Source organism: Megascapheus bottae, chromosome 5, assembly GCF_031878675.1.
Source record: "Megascapheus bottae isolate mThoBot1 chromosome 5, mThoBot2.hap1, whole genome shotgun sequence".
NCBI lineage: Eukaryota > Metazoa > Chordata > Mammalia > Rodentia > Geomyidae > Megascapheus > Megascapheus bottae.
In genome coordinates, this window is record NC_143513.1 from 42,041,480 (window position 1) to 42,061,533 (window position 20,054).

The 20,054-nt window shown below is 36.2% G+C and overlaps 1 protein-coding gene across 2 annotated transcripts in view; it reads right to left on the reverse strand.

The window, feature by feature from the left end:
• Positions 1-20,054, reverse strand: part of Cog5 (component of oligomeric golgi complex 5) — a 203,524-nt gene that overhangs the window by 178,670 nt on the left and 4,800 nt on the right. For both annotated transcript variants that reach the window (XM_090332986.1, XM_090332987.1), the window contains exons 3-6: positions 16,198-16,255; positions 14,401-14,455; positions 14,234-14,303; positions 5,646-5,766 (exon numbers count right to left, since the gene is read on the reverse strand). In XM_090332986.1, coding sequence (XP_090189112.1) covers positions 5,646-5,766; positions 14,234-14,303; positions 14,401-14,455; positions 16,198-16,255 — 304 coding nt within the window. The remainder of the gene's footprint in view (positions 1-5,645; positions 5,767-14,233; positions 14,304-14,400; positions 14,456-16,197; positions 16,256-20,054) is intronic.

Below are 20,054 nucleotides of genomic sequence, written 5' to 3' on the forward strand. Positions count from 1 at the left end.
ATGTCAATAGAAAACTAGTTTGCAATTAAAAGTGATAAGCTATTGATACATATCTCAGTATTTGTGTCCATTTCAAAATAATTACATTTATTGAAAGAAACTAAACAAAAGCACATACCTATTATGATTCCCAGGTATAATTCCAAACACAGGCATTGGTGACTCATGCCTTTATTCCTAGCTACTTAGAAGGTTGAGACTGGGAGAATAAGGATTTCAAGGACAGTCTAGGTAGGAAAATCCTTGAGATCCTTCCTTAAACAACAGGTGGATGTGGTGGTGCACAGCTGTTATCCTATCTATGATGAAACCTAAAATTGGCAAATCAAAGCCTACACACACATTTAGGCAAAAAGAAAGAACCTATCTCAAATGCAGGTTAAGATGGATGAGAATGAATATGACTTAAGTAGTTTGTTTATATAGATGAAAACTGAATAAGGAAACCTCTTGAAATTGTTTCAGGAAGGGGCCAGGAGGTAAGGGAAAATGATACAAGATTATATGTAACATATATATGTTTTATATATTCTATATATAACATAACTATTTATGTTATATAAATATGTGTATGGAAATGTTAAAATGAAATCCTCTTGCACAACTAATGTATACTAATTAAAAACAAATAACCAGTGCCCAAAACAGAGCCAGAGACATGAATACAGAAAGCCCACCTAGAAAGTATAAGACCCTAAATTCAAACTTTAGTTCCATCCAAAAAATAAAAAAAGTATGAAGCCAGGTGCTGGTGGCTCACACCTGTTACCCAAGCTCTGCAGGAGGCTGAGGTCTGAGGATTATGGTTTAAAATCTCTAATCAACTACTTAGAAAAAGACAGAAGTGGAGCTGTAGCTCAAGTGGAAGAGCACTAGCCTTGAGAAAAAGAATCTCAGGGGACAGTGACCAGCCCTAAATTCAAGCCCCAGGACTGGTGGTGGAGGGGGAAGTTGGGGGGGAAGGTATAACTCCATTTTATATATTTTTTTAAAAAATCTTTAAAGTAAAAGGGCCGGAAGCTTGGCTGAGTGGTAGAGTGCTTGCCTAGCATGCAAGAAGAGCTGGGTTTGATTCCTCATAGAAAAAAGCCAGAAGTAGTACTGTGGCTCAAGTGGTAGAACCTCTAGCCCTGAGAAAACCCAAGGACAGTGGTCAGGCCCTGAGCCCAAGCCCAGGAGTGGCAAAAAAAATCTTTAAAGTTAAAACCAATCTATTTTGACATAGTAAATCAGTAAATGTTTGAAGAGGAATTACTAAAAGACTTGAGCAAACATTAGAGGAAAGATTGCTTGTTCACTTCTATGTTACTAGTAATGTTTCATTCCAAAACTAAGTTTCATAATTTCACTTGGACCAGGAAAGAAGAAATGAAGGAAGGAAGAGAGGAAAAAAGAGGTTGCAAGGAAGTTAGGAAAGGAAGAAAGGGAGGGAGAGAAGAGGGAGGGAGGGAGGGAATTATCAGTAGGTATCTAATATGTGTCTTAAATTGATGCAAGCTGAGTATACTTACTCAAAATGCTTGGAACCACAGTGATTTAGGCTTAGAATTCTATACTATTTTTATATGCATAATAAAAAATCCAAAATTGTAATATAAAGTTCATTTATCTTTCATATATACATCACATAAGGTAATTTTATACAGCCATGAGATGTAAGCTTGCCTTTTGACTTCAACACATTACAAGAGGTCAACTGTGGAAAGTGTCTGCCTGTACATGCAATGACAAGCCATTCCAGTATAAACTGATATAAGTCCTAATAAAGTCTCTATACTGCCTGTGTTCAAGGAGACACTAGGACATTCACCCTAGTACCCTCTTGACATGGTGCAATTAAAATACTTTCACCCTTACTTCCTTCTGGGATTACTAGCTTTGCACTCACCTACTGGATTCTTTTTTATTTTATTTTTTTTTTTGCCAGTTCTGGGCTTGAGCTCAGGGCCTAAGCACTGTTCTTGGGCTTTCCTCAAGGGTAGCACACTACCACTTGAGCCACAGCACCACTTCTGGCTTTTCAATGTATGTGGTGCCAAGGAATCAAACCTGGGTCTTCAAGCATGCTAGGCAAGCACTCTACCACTAGGCCAAACTCCAAGCCCTACTGGATTCATTTACATAACAAAAGGCAGAACCACACAGATGCAAGCATAAGTAATATTACAGGGCCAGGAGTGTGGCCTAGTGTTAAAGTGCTTGCCTAGCATGCTTGAAGCCCTCAGTTCCATTCCTTGGTACCACAGACATAGAAAAAGCAAGAAATGGTGCTGTGGCTCAACTGTTAGGGCCTTCTATCCTTTCTGTCCTTGAGAAAGCTCAAGAACAGTGCCAAGGCCTTGAGCTCACTGGCCCAATAAATAAATAAATAAATAAATAAATAAATAAATAAATAAATATTACAGATGGTCCAGCCACAGAAACATAGTTTTATATGCATATGTAAAATTGCAATAACAACTATCACTTTTCATTAAAATATTAATTTCAAACACATAAAATTTATTTTTCTCAATGCTAAAACTGGCCAAAAACCACAGGGGTAAAATACAAACTATGATGGTTTATAAATTATAATAAATCATACTTAATCTGTCTGCCTTTAAAATTTTAAATTAATTCATTCACTCAGAGATAATTCTACCATGAACTACATTTTCTCAAACCCTTTTTAATATTTAATACTAAAAAGGCTTTGAGTAAAGGCATTGCTGCATTAGGACAAAAATGGCTTTAAGGAATAGAACATCTTTCAATTCTAGAAGATAATGATAATAATAAAAGTCCAGCTTCTAAGGGGGGGCAGTTCTGGGCTTGAGCTCAGGGCCTGACCACTATCCTTGGGCTTTCTCAAGGCTACAACTCTACCACTTGAGCCACAGCACCACTTCTGGCTTTTTTTCTATGTATGTGGTACCTAGGAATCGAACCCGGATCTTCGTGCATGCTACCACTAGGCCAAACTCCTGGCCCCTCTAGCTATTTTTAATATGGATCGTGAGTGAAAAACACAATAAACAATTGTTCACTATTCTATTTTCCTACAGATTGTTGAAAAGTAAAAATTAAGTATGATTAAGCATATACTAGGATTTTTACATGCCTATGTTTAGAACATACTGTGAAATAACATTCAAGTATTATTCACTGCTTTAAAATTTAACTTTTTATGTGGTATATGCTTAATATACTAAATATCAGTCCTTGAAGGAGCCAAAGCCAAGCCTATATTTGAACATTACACAACTGAAATGTTCAAGCATGACTTGTTTGGGATTATATATTTCTTCCACCAGTAAAAATATAGACCTAGCACTACAGCATGACTATGTAATTGAAAGCTCAAAGACAGGAAAAATTTAGAGAGAACACCTAGGCCAGGCACCGGTGGCCCACAGCTACTCAGGAGGCTGAGATCTGAGGATCATGCTTCAAAGCCAGTCTAGGAGGGAAAGTCCATGAGACTATGCTCTCCAATTAATCACCCAAAAATTGAAAGTAAGTTTGGAGTTTAAAGGGTAGAGTGCTAGCCTTGAGCAAAAAAGCTCAGGAACAGTGCCTAGGCCCTGAGTTCAAACCCCATAACCAACAACAACAACAAAAAGAACATCTCGTGCACATTATTATGAAGTTATTTTGACAAAACTATTTTCAAAGCACATGATCAAAAGTAAATAGACTCTGGACCTTTGAGGTGTAAATAGTCAAAAACAAACCTTGTGAATCTAAAGAAAGTACACAACTAGCATGGTGGTACGTGCCTGTAATCTCAGCTTCTCAGGAGGCAGAAATCAGAAAGAATACAGTTCAAGGCTGGCCCAGGCAAGACTCCATATCAAATCAAATAATCCAGGTGTGGTGGTATACCCTGTAATCCCATCTATTCAGATGGAATAGGCAAAAAGATTGTAGTTTAGGCTGGTCTTAAGTAAAAGTAAGACTGTATCTGAAAAGTAAAGAAGTTAAAAATAATGGATATGTTCTCAAGTGGGAAGTACCTGCCTTGAGTTGAAATCCTACCTAATACCAGGGAGGGGGAAAGAAAAAAGTACCAATAGTATCCACTTCAGAAAAATTACCATGTACCTGGGGTAAAGAAGAAAATGATAAAACCATAATGTAAGACATTATAATCTCAGGAGATTGAGTTCTGAGAAATACAGTTCAACACCAACCGAGGCAGCAGTTACCCCCAAAAAGGCAGATATGGAGTAGTGACTCAAGTGGTAAAGCAGTATGCTTCAGCTCAGAGACAGATCCCAGGTCTGGCATCATGTGAATAATGAATAGTCAAGGCCTAAGACAGATGAGCAGGATGCTGGGAGTCAGGCACAGGTGGATAGGTATGGCTGAAGAGGAGAAACTATATATTATAAGGTGTGAGGGCAAAGTATGCTGAAAGAAAATATAAGTAAATGCTTGCCTGTACACTTAGACAATAATAATAAGCACTGACTGGTAAAAAAAAAAAAAAAGAAGAAGAAAATGTATAAAGCCTCATTAAAACACTGGTGTTGGTCATTCTATAGAGATTCACTAGCTATTCAAAAATTTCCCTGGAAAATTATAAACTGATGCACTGCAGACCTTAAACCCTGTTATTTCCAAAACATAAACACTAAACCTGCTGTCAAGTACCTGCTCTCCCAGTGCCTAACAAGAGAATGAGTAACTGGGAGCATGGCTCTAGTGGTAGATACCTGCCTAGGCAGTACAACAATCTGACTTCAAATCCCAGTGCCACCAAAAAACAAAAACAATAAAACAACAAAAATCCACAAAACTGGCCAGGAGTTTGTCCTAATGGTAGAGTGCTTGCCTAGCATGCGTGAAGACCCGGATTCGATTCCTCGGTACCACATACATACAAAAAAGCCAAAAGTGGTGCTGAGGCTCAAGTGCTAGAGCTCTAGTCTTGAGAAAGCCCAAGGACAGTGGTCAGGCCCTAAGCTCAAGCCCAGGACTGGCAAAAATAAAAAATAAAAAAGCCACATAACTTTCTCAAATGAACAAATAAAGAATCCTAGGTATAATATCAACATGGAATTTTTCACCTAAAAAAATCATTTCTCTTGTAGAAATGAACACTTCAGCTCATATTTTCATATGAGCAAATGTTTATAGCAGCACAATTATGTGCTGCTAAAAAGAACATAAATGTTCTACAAGCGGTGAATCAATAAACACCCTTTACATCTATAGGCTAATATTCCAGCAAATATGTAGTAGAACAACTATAATTACTCCCAACATCTTGGATGAATCTCAATAAGGTAACATACTTTCATCATTCAATTTATGTGATATTCCTAGTAAGACAGAACTACAATAATAGAAAATCAGTGTTCGGGGGAGGGATTATCAAGTAATAAGTGAATGCTAGAGATGATGGACCTGTCTGTACCACAACTGAAGTGTGAAAATTTAAACACTGTTTTATAGACAGTAGCCATTTGTACTATATGATAACTTTTCAAATGAAACAATATTTCAATAAAAATGAACAACTTTTACTTACCCAGTATGTGAAGTGGGACAATATAATACTCAATTTTTATTTGTTCTTCAAGATTGTTAATGGAGAGAATGCAAGTTAATAAATCAAGTAATATCTTCAAACTTTGTTTTAAACAAAAAGGACTTACCAAGTTCATTGAGACTTTGTGCAGCTTTTGTTATTTCTCTGCTTCCCCCTTGCAATTGTCCTTGGAGCCTCTTACTGAGATACAAGATTCGAATAATCCTCCGAAGCATATCACAGGCAACCTGTTCACAGATAGATAACAACATTATAAGTAGTAAGTTAATCCATGAAGTTTGTTGTAATTACTGTTGGTAAGAGAATCTCTCCATTCTTTCAAGGTGCTAAAGATTCACTCATGTTGCTATTCACCCATTAAAAAAAAAAAAAAAAAAACCTTAAGATACTCCTTAGAAATACCCAAAAGTGCCATAATTAACCTTTACAAGAAATTAAGTTCTTATTCCAAGGGGAAATAATGTAGAGAAACTAGGTAACACAAAGATTCTTTGCAGTCCCAAACCACAGTCCTTCTCAATTAATTTAATTTTTGTTTTTGCCAATACTGGGGCTTAAACTCAGGGCCTGAGCACTGTCCTTAGGCTTTCTCAAGGCTAGAGCTCTACCATTGGAGCCACAGCACCACTTATGGCTTTTACTATGTATGTGGTACCGAGGAATTGAACCCAGATCTTCATGCATGCTGGGCAAGCACTCTACCACTAGGCCAAACTCCTAGCCCTCTTTGTTTTTAATTGTACTTTATTGTTGGGGTGATATATAGAGGGGTTACAGTTACATTCACCAAGTAGTGGGTACATTACTTCTTGAACATTGATGCCCCTACCCATGTTTTTCTATCACTGTCCTTCTTCCTACCCCTCCCAATCATTTTTTTCCCCTTTCCTTCCCTATTTCAAGTAAACAGATGAACATATTTACAATATGGTCCAGGTACCAAGGTCAGATGCAGTAACAACAACATGAGATAAACCATAAGGGGAAAAAAAAGAGAAAGAAATAACTTCATATAGTACAAGGTCTCTAGGATTCCTCATCATTTTATTTTCAATCTGCAATTTGTTTAATACCTTAGATTGCCTAACGTGACTTCCCATGGAATGTGTTACTATATTTCCATAGTGCAGTTTATTAAGTTTGTCACTCTTGTACAATTCACATATATTAGTATAAGCAGTTTCATCAGCTTTGGGTTTAATATTGTTGGCAAGGTTAATCATTAGATAGTAGAATATTTGTAACAAAAGCTTGATTTTCGATTTTTATTAGCAGACACATATTACATTTCAAATTGAAAACCCATTAATCACCTAAGTAATTCCAAAATATAATATTCCGATTCTATTCTTTCACCTTTATTTGCTAACATATGAAATTTCTCAGTGAAAAGGAACTTAACTTCATCTGCTATTTATTTGTCCAGGGGTGATATTCAGAGAGAAACATAAGAATAAATACTTAGGAGGTTAAGCCCCAGTACCACCATAAAAAGATAAATACTTGGAAGTGGCATTGTGGCTCAAGGGGTAGGGTGGTAGCCTTGAGCTGAAGAGCTCAGGGACAATACCCAGGCCTAGAGTTGTAGTACCACAGTCAACCAAAATAAATAAATAAATACTTGATTTTTTTCCTTGGTTTACCAGTTTTCAAAGGGAAAGATTTCTAAATATCTGCCAATGATGATCAATTAGTAAAATCTGAAAGTTTTGCGTTGGAATATTTTCCATCATTATGAATGCAAAGTATAAATATGAGGAATGGTGACTTAATGCGACTCAAATACTTGACATTCTAGTTGTCTGATTGTTGGCTAGCAGGAAACCTCAGAGAGTGAGTAACTTTTTCATGTGTTCATTCTAAAACGTTTCTCATGATTCAAGACTTTCAGGCAAAATCTGAGATATCTGTCATCCTAGACCATACTCAAATTGATTCCTGAGATACTTCATCATAAACCCAGTAGTCACACTGATCTGTCCTTCTTGGTATCTGGTACAAAATGTTTTATAATCACTACCTACATTTCATGCCTTAAAATCAAAGATTTTGGGACCAGGAGCATAGCCTAGTGGTAGAGTGCTCACCTAGCATGCACAAAGTCCTGGGTTCTATTCCTGAATATCACATACATAGAAAAAGCCAGAAGTGGTACTGTGGCTCAAGTGGTAGAAGGCTAGCCTTGAGCAGAAAGTGTCCAAGGAGAGGACCCAGGCCCTGAGTTCAAGCCCCAGGACTGGAGAAAAAAAATCAAAGATGTTTCAGAGAAGCCCTGATTTCTTTGGAATGAAACAAAATTTTAAGACTGTATTCTGGAAGCTAGACTTGCTCACTTCTAGGCCCTTTCTTTAGACATAGCCAGGAAATGTCAGAATTAAAATGTGGCATAAATATTCATTGACTTGATTCAGTAAATGCAGAAAATATTCTTGGATTAACATTATACATATACATATATAAATTATATATATATAAGGGTTTTACTATTTTAAAATAAAGTTAAAATACCTCAAGTTCATGCTGATACTTCCACATAAGAATAAAATGTACAGGGTGTTTATTTAACCTTCTAGTTTATACCTGCGTATTATTTCTTTCACTTAAATTGTTGGTTCCTGAGGACAAGGAATAGTTCAAATAATACAAAATAATGCCCTTGTATGAGAATAAGACTAAGAATTGGAAAATATTCCATCTGCTATTCGATACAAGATACACCAAAAATATGTAATTAACAAAAATACCATAATAAAAATATAGTTGCTGAAAATAGCTAATATTTGTGCACATGCTCTCACATTTTTTACATGTAAATTGTCTTCAACAAACCATGTAAGCCAGGGGCTGTGGCTCATGCCTGTAATCCTAGCTACTCAGGAGGCTAAGACCTGAGGATCATGGTTCAAAGCCAGCATGGTACTAAAGACCATGAGATTCTTATCTTCTATTAATCACTAAAAAATAGGAAGTAGGGCTGTGGATCAAGGGAAAGGGTGGCAGCCTTCAGCTGAAAAGCTCAGACACAGCGCCCAGGCCCAGAGTTCAAGCCTCATGACTGACAAAAAAACAACAGCAACAACAACAATAACATGTAGCCATATTTTATTTTATAGATCCTTATTTAAGGCTAGTCCTAATGCTTGGACCTTAAATTACTATTTTTCAATCATTTTGATAGCCTAAAATACATTATTTAGAAGAAGCCTAAGACAAAGCTAATGAGAACAATATTCTTTGTATTCTTGATGATTTTAGTTGCCCTATTAATTATCTATAGCTATATAAGAACCAAGCATAAAACTTAGCAGCTGAAAGCTATTTTACTCTCTGTGAATCAAGAATCTAAGAACAATTCATCCAATTTGATGGTTCATGCCTATAATCCTAACTACATGGGAGGCAGGAAACACAAGATTCATACTCCAAGGCCGATCTGAGTAAAAAACCTTGTGAGATTCCCATCTCAACCAATAAAAGTTAAACATGGTAGTACACACATATGAAAAACATAAATAGGAGAATAGTAGTCCATACTAGGTAAGGCACAACCTCAAAACACTATTCAAAAGGGGCAGGGGTGTGGCTCAAGTGGTAGAGCACCTGCCTACTAAGCACAAGGACATCAGTTCTATCAAAAAAAAAAAGGAAAGAAAAGAAAGGAAAAACAAATAGGAATTTTAGAAGGGTTCACTTACTATGTCAATGTAGATTAAAAGTAGCTTTGTAAACAAAGCTATTATGTATTTTTAAACCTAAGAGTTGAGAATTATGTATTTTTAAACCTAAGAGTTGAGAATTTAAAAAACTCAAATTTTCTTTGTTTTTACAATGTGTGCAATATCATTCATTTTATTTTTTTATTTTTTCATATATTTTTATTGTAATTATTAGAAGGGTTACATTATATTCACCAGATAGAAGGTGCATTACTTCACAAACATTGATAACCTTTCTCATGTCTTGGTCCCCATTTCCCTCCCCTCACTCCAGCCCCTCATCTTGTTTTCCCCCCTTCCCTATCCTATTTCAAATAACCAAATAAGCATATATACAATATATCAAATAACAACGTGAAATACTATAACAATACGAGATAAACAAGGGACAGCAAAAGAGATGAAAGATAACATAGTACATTAAGAACAACAATCACTCATTATATGGCTTTTGTTTCTATATCCTGAAGGTCCTTTCATTTAGTGTCATACTATATGGCCTTTTGTATCAAGGTTTTGCTCTATTGCAAATCTCTGCTAGGAGAGCCCAAGGTTTCTACTGATTATGACAAATAAGGGAAACCATTGAGCCTATGTTCCTTTGAGTCTGGCTTACTTCACTTAATATGATTTTTTTCTAAGTCTTTCCATTTCCTTACAAATGGGGCAATGTCATTCTTTCTTACAGCAGCATAGAATTCCACTGTGTATAAATACCACTCTTGTTGATCTACTCATCAACTGAAGGGCAACTGGGTTGGTTCCATATCTTTGCTATGGTAAGTAGTGCTGCAATGAACATCGTTAAACATCATTGTGCTAGTGGATTTAGTATGTCCTTATTTCTGGATCATTGGGTAAATGCCAAGGAGTGGAATTGCTGGGTCATAGGGGAGCTCTATGTTTAGTCTTTTGAGGAACCGCCATACTGCTTTCCATAGTGGTTGAATGAGTGTGCACTCCCACCAACAGTGTAGTAGCGATCCCTCCTGGCCACATCCCCGCCAGCATGTTATTAGATTTCTTGATCATGACCATTCTAACTGGAGAAAACTCAAATTTTCAAACAATAAATTTTATTTAAATTTTCTATGGAAAGGATAAAAAGCTCTTCAATTTTTTTCTGAAAAACTGAGGTAATTCATAGGCAAACATTATTACTAAAATAAGATAAGATAATCCTTGAGGTGATAATTAAATTCAAGTCATATATTCATGTATATAAATGAGGCCAAAGACTTTAGCTTTGGGCTTCATGGGGAAAAAGTGAAAGTGAAATAAGGATTTAAAAAAAGATATAAAAGTACATTTTTTTCTAATTGGAGACATAATCAGAAACTTTATGTTCAAGGCAAAAATATCCCCCATATTTATTTCTTGCTTTCCTATACCATTTCCACTAAAATTAAGAGCTCAACTCAGAGAAAGATAATGCATTAACATTAGTTTCTCTGGTGTTAAAAATATAAATAGCTATACAGGTGCAAGGAATGGTATTGATGAAAAACTTAACAGTATGTGAGCACAGCCATAACATCCTTGTACCTACATGCAAACTAAATTAAGAGACTATGAAGATGGGGAAAAAGGAATAGATGAAGGCTGGATGATGGAAGGAGTGACTCATAAGATTACAATGTACACGTAACTGACATGTTAAATTGAAATCCTTTGTGCAACTATTCAAAGAAAATAGAATATATTTTTTAAAATGTTATGCCTCCAAGTATAAAAATATTTTAAAGTTTACTGAAGGAAGAGAGGAAGAAAATTTCATTTTATTGGGGCAAATTTCTAAGTAGATCTTTGTCTTAACTTTTAATAGCATCTTTGTATTTTAATTCATTCTTTCAGTAAGATTAGAATGGCAAGAGAGATTAATACCATCTTTTCAGTAAAATAATTTTTAAAAAATATTCTAAAAACAAGCAGTATTTAAAATTTAATCATGGAATCACTGAGGGGAGAGGGTTGGAGTTTTTAAATTTGTTTTGTGCTTTGCAGTGCTGGGCACTGAACTCAAGGCTAGGCAAGAACTTAATCGATGCACTGTATCTCCAGTACACTAATATTTTAATACATATTTTAAGATAGAAGTAAAGCTACCTGAAAAGAACTCTTAAAATGGTCTGAACACTTACACTGTCAACAAATATCTTCAGGAAAGCAGATTGAGCAGGTGCATATAGGTTCACCACATTTCAATCCCTTGATCACTTTATAACCCTGGCCACAATTGATTAGATGAAAGAAACAAGACTAGCTGATAGAAAACCACACAAAATCTGTCCCCCATTGTTAGTGACACTCCCTAATATAAGAACTACCCAAATTTGCTATTTGGGAAAGAAATAGTTGAAGATGAGTTGACAATATGTGGAAGATTTGAAGCAAACAGCAGAGTGAGAAGAACAATGAGAAAGTGAAGAGCCTGATGGTTAATCCACACCAGGAATAAGCAAAAGTCCAAAGTAGTAGATAAAGAAGAAAGTGTGAATATAAACTGAAATATAGGAAGAGATGATCATTAGGCTTCATTATAGACTCCATATTTATTTAGCTGTTAGGACAATTATCTGTAGTTCGTCACTGTCCAGAAAAACGTATTATTTAACTGGTCACCCCTGGAATAAGTTAAAGTATCTCATATCTACTACTAAACCAGACATCCAAACTTTTTTGGGGGGGGGCAAGGGGGTCGAATTCAAGGCCTGGGTGCTGTCCCTGAGATCCTTTGCTCAAGGCTAGAGTTATCACTTTGCGTGCTGTTCCACTCAGATTTTCTGATGGTTAATTTGAAATTAGAATCCAACAGACTTTTCTGCCTGGTCTGCTTTAAAACATGATCCTTAGATTACAGCTTCCTCAGTAGCTCAGAGGTGTTAGCCACCAGAACCCAGAGATCTCTATTTTTGCTCTTTACTTCCAAGCCACAAAGTGAATGTTTCCTCAACCACATATTCCCACCACAATGTGCCATGCCATCATAAACCAAAAACAATGGGCTCGATCAGTCATGAGCAGAAACCCCCAAACTGTGAGCCTAAAAATAAATTTTCATTTATGAGTTTATTATCACATATTTGTTACAGTAATAGAAATGACCAACGCAAAGTAAGAGATAATTTAAGTTTAAGGTCAGCAATGAATCCAGAAGTCTACAGGCGTGAGAAAACATACTTATTATAATTAGCTCGTACAAAAATGCAAATTAAAATGACAACAACATGCTACTTCATATGTAGTAGGATAGATCCATCAATGAAAAAATATGCTGGTAAGAAATCACAGCTCTTCATGTATTACTGATGGGAATGGAATACAGTGCAGCTCCCTTGGAAACAGTTTGGCACTCCTTAAAATGCTATACATAGAATAATTTTATGATCTACATACTCTCAATAATATACATACTCAAGGAAATAAAAAATTTATGTCCACCTAAAAAAAATGATGCATATAAAATTTGTCCACAGTGATTGATACTAAAGAAGGCTTTCCTGCTTTTATTTTTGGTTTTCTATTCAGAGGCTGTTTGCAGGTGACTGAAGCTGCTGTCTACAACATGAGAAAGTGGGCACTATTCTGCTTATTACAGCTCCTGGCTGGCTTAGCCAATAGCCACCACTGCCCAAGTGTAGTTGGGCAGGGATCAGGGTTTGGTCACTGCCACTACGGCTCCAGAGGCTCCTATACCAGGCCATCATTGCAGCAGTAGCTTCTTCCATTTCTAAGACCCTTTGTCACCACTGTAGTTACCATCTGAAATCACCACCACCACTACCATGGATGTCCCTTCACACTTGGGATTTTCTGTAGCCTCCTGTGGTTGCTGAGCACAGATGGATCTAACATGCATTCACATACCAACACATGAAGTGCACACCCCAGCTCTAGGAGCTAAGAACTAACATGATGGTACTGAAATTTTGTGGTTGAATGTTAACTGTGAGCCAGCTTATGGGAGCCCATTCCCTGTACGCATATAAGCTGTATTCCTCTCACAGTTAAGGAGAAAATCAGAAAAACCTTACCCCTATACTGCCTCCCTTGTGCTTTAGCATTAAGCTCCAATAAAACCTCGTTCAGCTGAACAGAGACTGAGCTAAATTGGTAGCACACAGAGCTGGCAAAACTAAAGGGAACTGCCCTTAATCTTGCCGTATTTTATCTGAAATAATTCACTTAGCTAAGCATAGTAACTTATACCTCAAACACACAAATCCTAACTAGCTGGGAGGTAAAGTCTAGGCAAAATGTTTACAAGGTCTCCATCTTGGCCAATAAGAAGATGGGAAGGACAAGGTGCACTTATAATCCCAGCTACATGAAATTATAAATAGGAGGAATGCAGTCCAAAAGTGGACACAGGGAAAAGGCAAGACCCTATCTCAAACAGGGCAGCCAGGCACTGGTAGCTCACACATATAATCCTAGCTACCCAGAAAGCTAAGATCTGAGGATTCCAGCTCCAAGCCAGCCTAAGAAAGTCCATGACTTTATCTCCAATAAACTACTCAGAAAAGAACAGAAGTGACTCTGTGGCTAGAGTACTAGCCTTGAGCCAACGAAACTTAGGGACAGTGCCAGTCTCTGAGTTCAAGCCTTGGGACTAGCACAAACAAACAAACAGGGCAAAAAAGAGCTGGAAAAGGACTAGGAAATGGTACAAGTGGTGTTGTGGCTGCCTAGGAAGCTCATGGCCCTGATTTCAAAACCCTATCATATGAAGAGGGAAAAAAAATTACTTGATTAGGAGGCTGAAACAAGACTCCATCACAAAAGCAAATCAAAATAATATTATGCTTTTTAATAGTTTAAATTTATACTTTGTAAAAAGGTATCTTAAAGCTTTTTATTCTTTTTATCTCTCGCATTCTGTACCCATGCTCTATTACTTCTGTACCTGACCTCTTGAAATTTTCTAACTTATGAAAATAACATGAACAAGTAAAAAGAAGTAAAGTTGAAAGCCTACCTGAAGTCTTGCAAGTTGTGCAGTACGGGCTACTATTTTATTGTATGGCTCAACAATTTTTACTTTCATCCTAGGAGAAAACAGAATATAATGAAAATAAAATAATTTTCAAAATACTGAAGGATAAAAACTTTCATTCCAGGTATTTATAAAATGAACAACAGTACCGATCAACAGCTCCCTGTAATGCTCCAATTCTTGTCTGCATCATCTGAAGAACACCTAGTAAAACAGATCAGCTTACATTAAATTGATACATTTACAACGATTCATGCTAAGTAAAGAAAACAAATTAAAAGAAAACATACACGTTTAATTTTTTCTGCTGCCATCTTAAGCTAAACAACCAATATGTTCAACTTGAACTTTATAATAATAAAAGCCTATAACTGACTTTCCTCCAATATATTGAATCAGATGTGACCAATTAATGGATATAGGTTTCTGATTTAGGGTGATGAAGTCTTAAAATTAGACAGTGGTAGTGATTATACAACACTGTAAATACACTGAATGCTACTGAATTGCACACTTTAAAACAGTTAAAATGGTAACATTATGTCTTACCAAAATTACACAACAAAAACCTTGACTCATTTTTTAAAGTTCAAATGATAAAACTATATCATACTAATCTTATACTGAAAATCTTTCCATGGTCTCTAGTTCACTCCAATAGAAAAACTATAGTCATCAGAACTACTTATGCCATCATCTATACAATTTTTTCAGGCTAAAATCATAGGAAATCACTAGTTGTGACTCTATTCTCCTATTGCTTTTAGCTCTATCCATAAACCCTATCACCTCTGCTTCCGTTTTACCCATATCACCTTCTCTCTCTTTGTATATAACCACATATTCCAAGGTGTAAACTATTTAACTGTATTTTTTTTTGTCTTTTTTCTTTTTAGCATTGGGGATCGAATCCAGGACGTTGCACTCGCAAGGCAAGGGATTTGCCACTGAGCTATATCCCAGCTCTAAACTATTTAAATTTAAATTAATCTCATTAAATTATTAATCTCAAAATACTCTCATTTATACTTTAATGGTCTGTCAGGCATTTAGAATGAAATAAAAACTCCTTTCTAAGAACTTTGTGATTCTCTTCCTCATTCACTAAACTCTTTCATGAAGTGTCATTCTAGCCTTCTTTCTACACCGGAGACTTGCCAAGTTAATCCTTTTCTTCCCAAAGCTTTCAACACTTTTTCCCCAGATTTTCACAGGTTTTTATGGGCACTATAGAAGACTTTTCTTCTTCCACATCATCACCAGCTTGGTTTCTCTGTAGAACTTAAGAATATTTGAAGTTACTCTTCATACTTCTTTTTAAAATAACTCTACCTCTTATATGAAACATAAGCTCCTAAGAACAAAGACTATCCACTGTTCACACATACCAGCTACCTACCAATTACTCAATTACCAATTACTCTCAATTACAATTTGATTGACTGAGGGAACAAATGAATGCATGAGATCTCTCTTATGAAAATAGGTTTAATAAATGAAACCAAGCTACTTACATGGCAAAGTTTTTATACTGAGGTATGCACTTTGCTAACTTGTTCAAATCCCCAGACTAATCTTGTTTTGGTAAATACAATACTCCTGTTTTATAGATAGAAAAACTTAAGGCATAGAAAGAATAACTAGTTTGCCCAAAGTCATACATCTCATGAGTAATAAAGCAATGAGTTGAACCCAGATAATTAGCTCCAGAGCAAGTCATCTAAATTCTACTTGTTATTTATGGTAGAATATAGTCACCATATTAATTTACATATTACTCTGTTGGCTGTTTTCAAACCACTGTTAGAGCTTATGGTCCCCAAACTGAAAAACTTAAAACTTATGATCCAAAAGTCTAGAAGTATTTACTATATAACTCTCAAAAGAAAAAGGTTGCCAGTCCCTGGTCTAGTGCCATTTAATATGATAGTTCAAAAGAAATATACCTTCCAAAGACTCAATCCCAGTTGCTTGTGCCAGTAAATCTTCATGTCTTGCAACAACCTAAGAGAAATCAAGAATGAATAATCAGTATTTTCTCTAAATTAGGCATTTTTCAGTGTGACCACAAGAAGAAATAAAAGCCACTGTGGTGTATAAAGGGGACAAATAGAAAAACAAAAGCTATGACTGTATGCTTATTAGCAAAAACACATTTACAGCTCAATATAGTTCACTAGCCCTGTCCATATTCTGGGCTACAAACACAAAATATCATATATTTTACAGTAGGTAGTTTGTAAAGAACAAAGATTCATTGTCCCCAGCTGGAGACACTGGGAAGTCTAAGATAATGGTGTCAGCAAATTTAAGAGGCAGGTGAGTAGATATTCCTAATAAATGATGCATACAATGGTTCCATGGAAGGGCAGTCTCATTCAGGTCTCTCAGAAAGGAACAATCCTTTCTCAGATGCCCTTCCTCTTAATACTAACGCAATGAGGCTATAGTTTCTTAACATCTGAAGTTTGGAAGAACATTCAGACCACAGCAAACCCTTTGCTTTCCTCAATTCAGACATGGAGTTGTGCTATAAAAAAAAAAAAGAAAGAAAGAAAGAAAAGAAAAACCAGCTAATTCTTCACCAGCTATTATTGTTATTATTGTGCTTTCCCTTAAAAAAAAATGTGTACACACATCAGGTTCTCTTAGTTCTTAGAGATAATTTCAGCATCAAGGTTATATCCTAATTTGGAAAGATAAAGTACTCAGTGTGCCTCTATCCCTTCTCCATGAGTAAGTCCTCTCACCTACAAATGGTTGATACTTGATACTTTCATAAAAATTAGGACAATGTGAGGACAAGAGCTGAAGAGAAAGAGTACCTGCATGAGCACCTGAATTCAAACTCCTGTTCCACCACAAGAAGAAAAGAAAGGGGAAGGGAAAGGAAGGAAAAGACAAGTAGAGCAATATGGGTAATAACAATCAAACCAAAGATTAAAACAGATTAGCTACAAAAAAAATCTTAGGAACATGAAGGGATCAAACAAATCTTTACAGTACTATAGAAATGATTCATTGTGCACTACTTCAGTTAGTAAAAAGGTGTTGCATGTCTAGTTGGTAAACTGAAGTTTACTGAAATCACCAAAGATTCATTCACCTCATTTTTCATTTTGTTCTGCTCTGGATATCACTGTTGTCGTCTTTTCCTATCATATCCATCTTACACATGTGTTAACTTTAGTGTTCAGGCTTCTATATTTATTTCAAAGACAGTGCACAGATGTAATTTTCCATCTTTTGATGTGGTCATCAATGTAAACCATCCTAACAAGACTAATTTCCATTTAATTCTCTATTTTCCTTTACCCTGTGACATTTTCAAAGACTCCCTGAAGCCAACCAGATAAATTTCTAAAAGATAGAAGGCAACTATTTCCCTGTTTTTGTTTCAACAAGCAAGCAAGGTACTGTGACCTAAGAATTTACAGTTGAGAGAGCTACATTAATCATTCCAGTGTTAGTCACCAGCTATATGTAAACAGAATTTATCAGTGACATAAGGGGGCTTCCAGGCCTCTTTATTGCATTGATGGTACTTCCCTCAACTCAATCCACTGGATGTTCACCCAATAATTTCAAAAACACCTAGTACCAATGTTAAATATCTTCCTAGACCAATGGCTCAAAACTGTAATCTCAACTAATCAGGAAGAAGAGCTCAAGAGAGTTTGGTTAGGTTATCAAGACTATGTCAGTCAATAAGCTTGCCTGGCAGCATGAACTGTCTGTCATCCCAGGTCTGCAAGGAGCATAAACAGGAAGATCATAGTCATGGGGTCATCCCCAGCAAGACCCTACCTGAAAAAAACCAATAAGGGCTGAAGCGGCAGCAAGTGCAAGTCCAGGCTTGAGTACAAACCTTAATAAAACCCAAAATTAAAAACAAATTTTAAAAAGCCTTTCAACTTCCTTCTTTAAGTACTTACAGAGTGATTTCAATTTCCTATACTAAGTTCTAAGTCATAGTAAATTTTTTGCAACTTTAATTATCTCACTGATATTTTAATTCATTGTTATATTTCATTTTGTTAATATGGGAATTTTGCTTCTGCAGGACCCCAATTATAACAAGTTCAGAGTTCTTATTATAATTAAAGACTTCTCAGACCTCACATCCTAAGCTACTGCATGTGTAATTTGGCCCTCTTAAGGGATGGTTAAATAAATTTTTTTTTTTTTTTTTTTTTTTTTTTTTGCCAGTCCTGGGCTTGAGCTCAGGGCCTGAGCACTGTCCTTGGACTTTCTCAAGGCTAGAGCTCTACCACTTGAGCCTCAGCACCACTTCCGGCTTTTTTCTATGTATGTGGTAACGAGGAATCGAACCCGGGTCTTCGTGCATGCTAGGCAAGCACTTTAACCACTAGGCCAAACTCCCGGCCCCAAATTTTAAATTGTCCCAAATTTTAAATTGTCAAAATTTTCACACAGTTTTACATAGTTCTTATTGATTACTTCAGAGAAGGAATACAAGGAATAAGAAAACATAACAAGCATAAAAGGGCAGAATGATTTTTTTTAACACCTCCTAAGAACTAAAGGCAGAATTAAGTGGATTCTCTCCTGCTCGTGAACACATATTCATTCTATTTAATGAGTTCATTTGCTAGCCATTATTTCTATCTCTATCTTCCACTGATTTGTTAGTTATTGAAGACCCAATAACTCATTTCTCTATCCCCACAGCCTACTCAAAGCCTGACAAGTGTCTTCTAAATATTTGCCAATAAATATCAAACTTTAAATATATAATCAGAATTTTAATGTTAAAGTGACTTTAGAAGTCATCCCAAATCTTTTAAGTTATTCTTTTCTTTTTTTTTTTTTTTTTTGCCTCTCCATGGCTTGAACTCAGAGCCTAAGCACTGTCCTTGGACTTTTTTATTCAAGGCTAGAGCTCTACCACTTGAGCCACAGCTCCATTGCCAGTTTTTTTCTATGCATGTGGTAGCAAGGAATCGAACCTGGGTCTTCGTGCATGCTAGGAAAGCACTCTACCACTAGACCAAACTTCCAGCCCCAAGTTATTCTTTTTTTTCCTCTTGGCCAGTCCTGGGGCTTGAACTTGGGACCTGGGTGCTATCCCTGAGCCTGTCTGTGCTCAAGGCTAGAGCTCTATCACTTGAGCTACAGTTCCATTTCTAGCTTTTTCTGAGTAGTTTATTGGAGATAAGAATTTTATAGACTTTATTGTGGGTCTGGCTTTAAACTTTGATCCTCAGATCTCAGCCTCCTAAGGGTCTAGTATTATAGGTATGAGCCACTTGCACCCAGCTTCATTTGATCTTTTTATTAGCTAAAAAAAAAAAAATAATAAGTCACAAGTTGGGCAGTGGTGGCTCATTCCTGTAATCCTAGTCACTCAGGAGGCTGAGATCTGAGGATCGCAGTTCAAAGCCAGCCTGGGTACCAAAGTCCATGAAACTCTTATCTCCAATTAACCACCAGAAAACTGGAAGTAGCCTTGAACTGAAGAGCTCAGGGGCAGCACCCAGTCCCAAAGTTGAAGCCCAATGATTGGCAAAATGAAAACAAGAAGTCACAATTAAGCAGATATGTCTCATGATATGACAGATCTATTTACCAAGTTTCCTAATAAATAACTATCCACATATTTGTTCATCCATCTATACATTTGTTAAGTAACAATGAAGACAATAGGCATACAGAAGAAAATATAAAGCTACTCTATAAAAATTATGGAATTGTAGAAGGAATCTTCAATTCTAACTAATGCAATCATCTTGTGTTAGTCATTTCAACACAGTTAATGGATTTAACCATATTCAATAAGAAA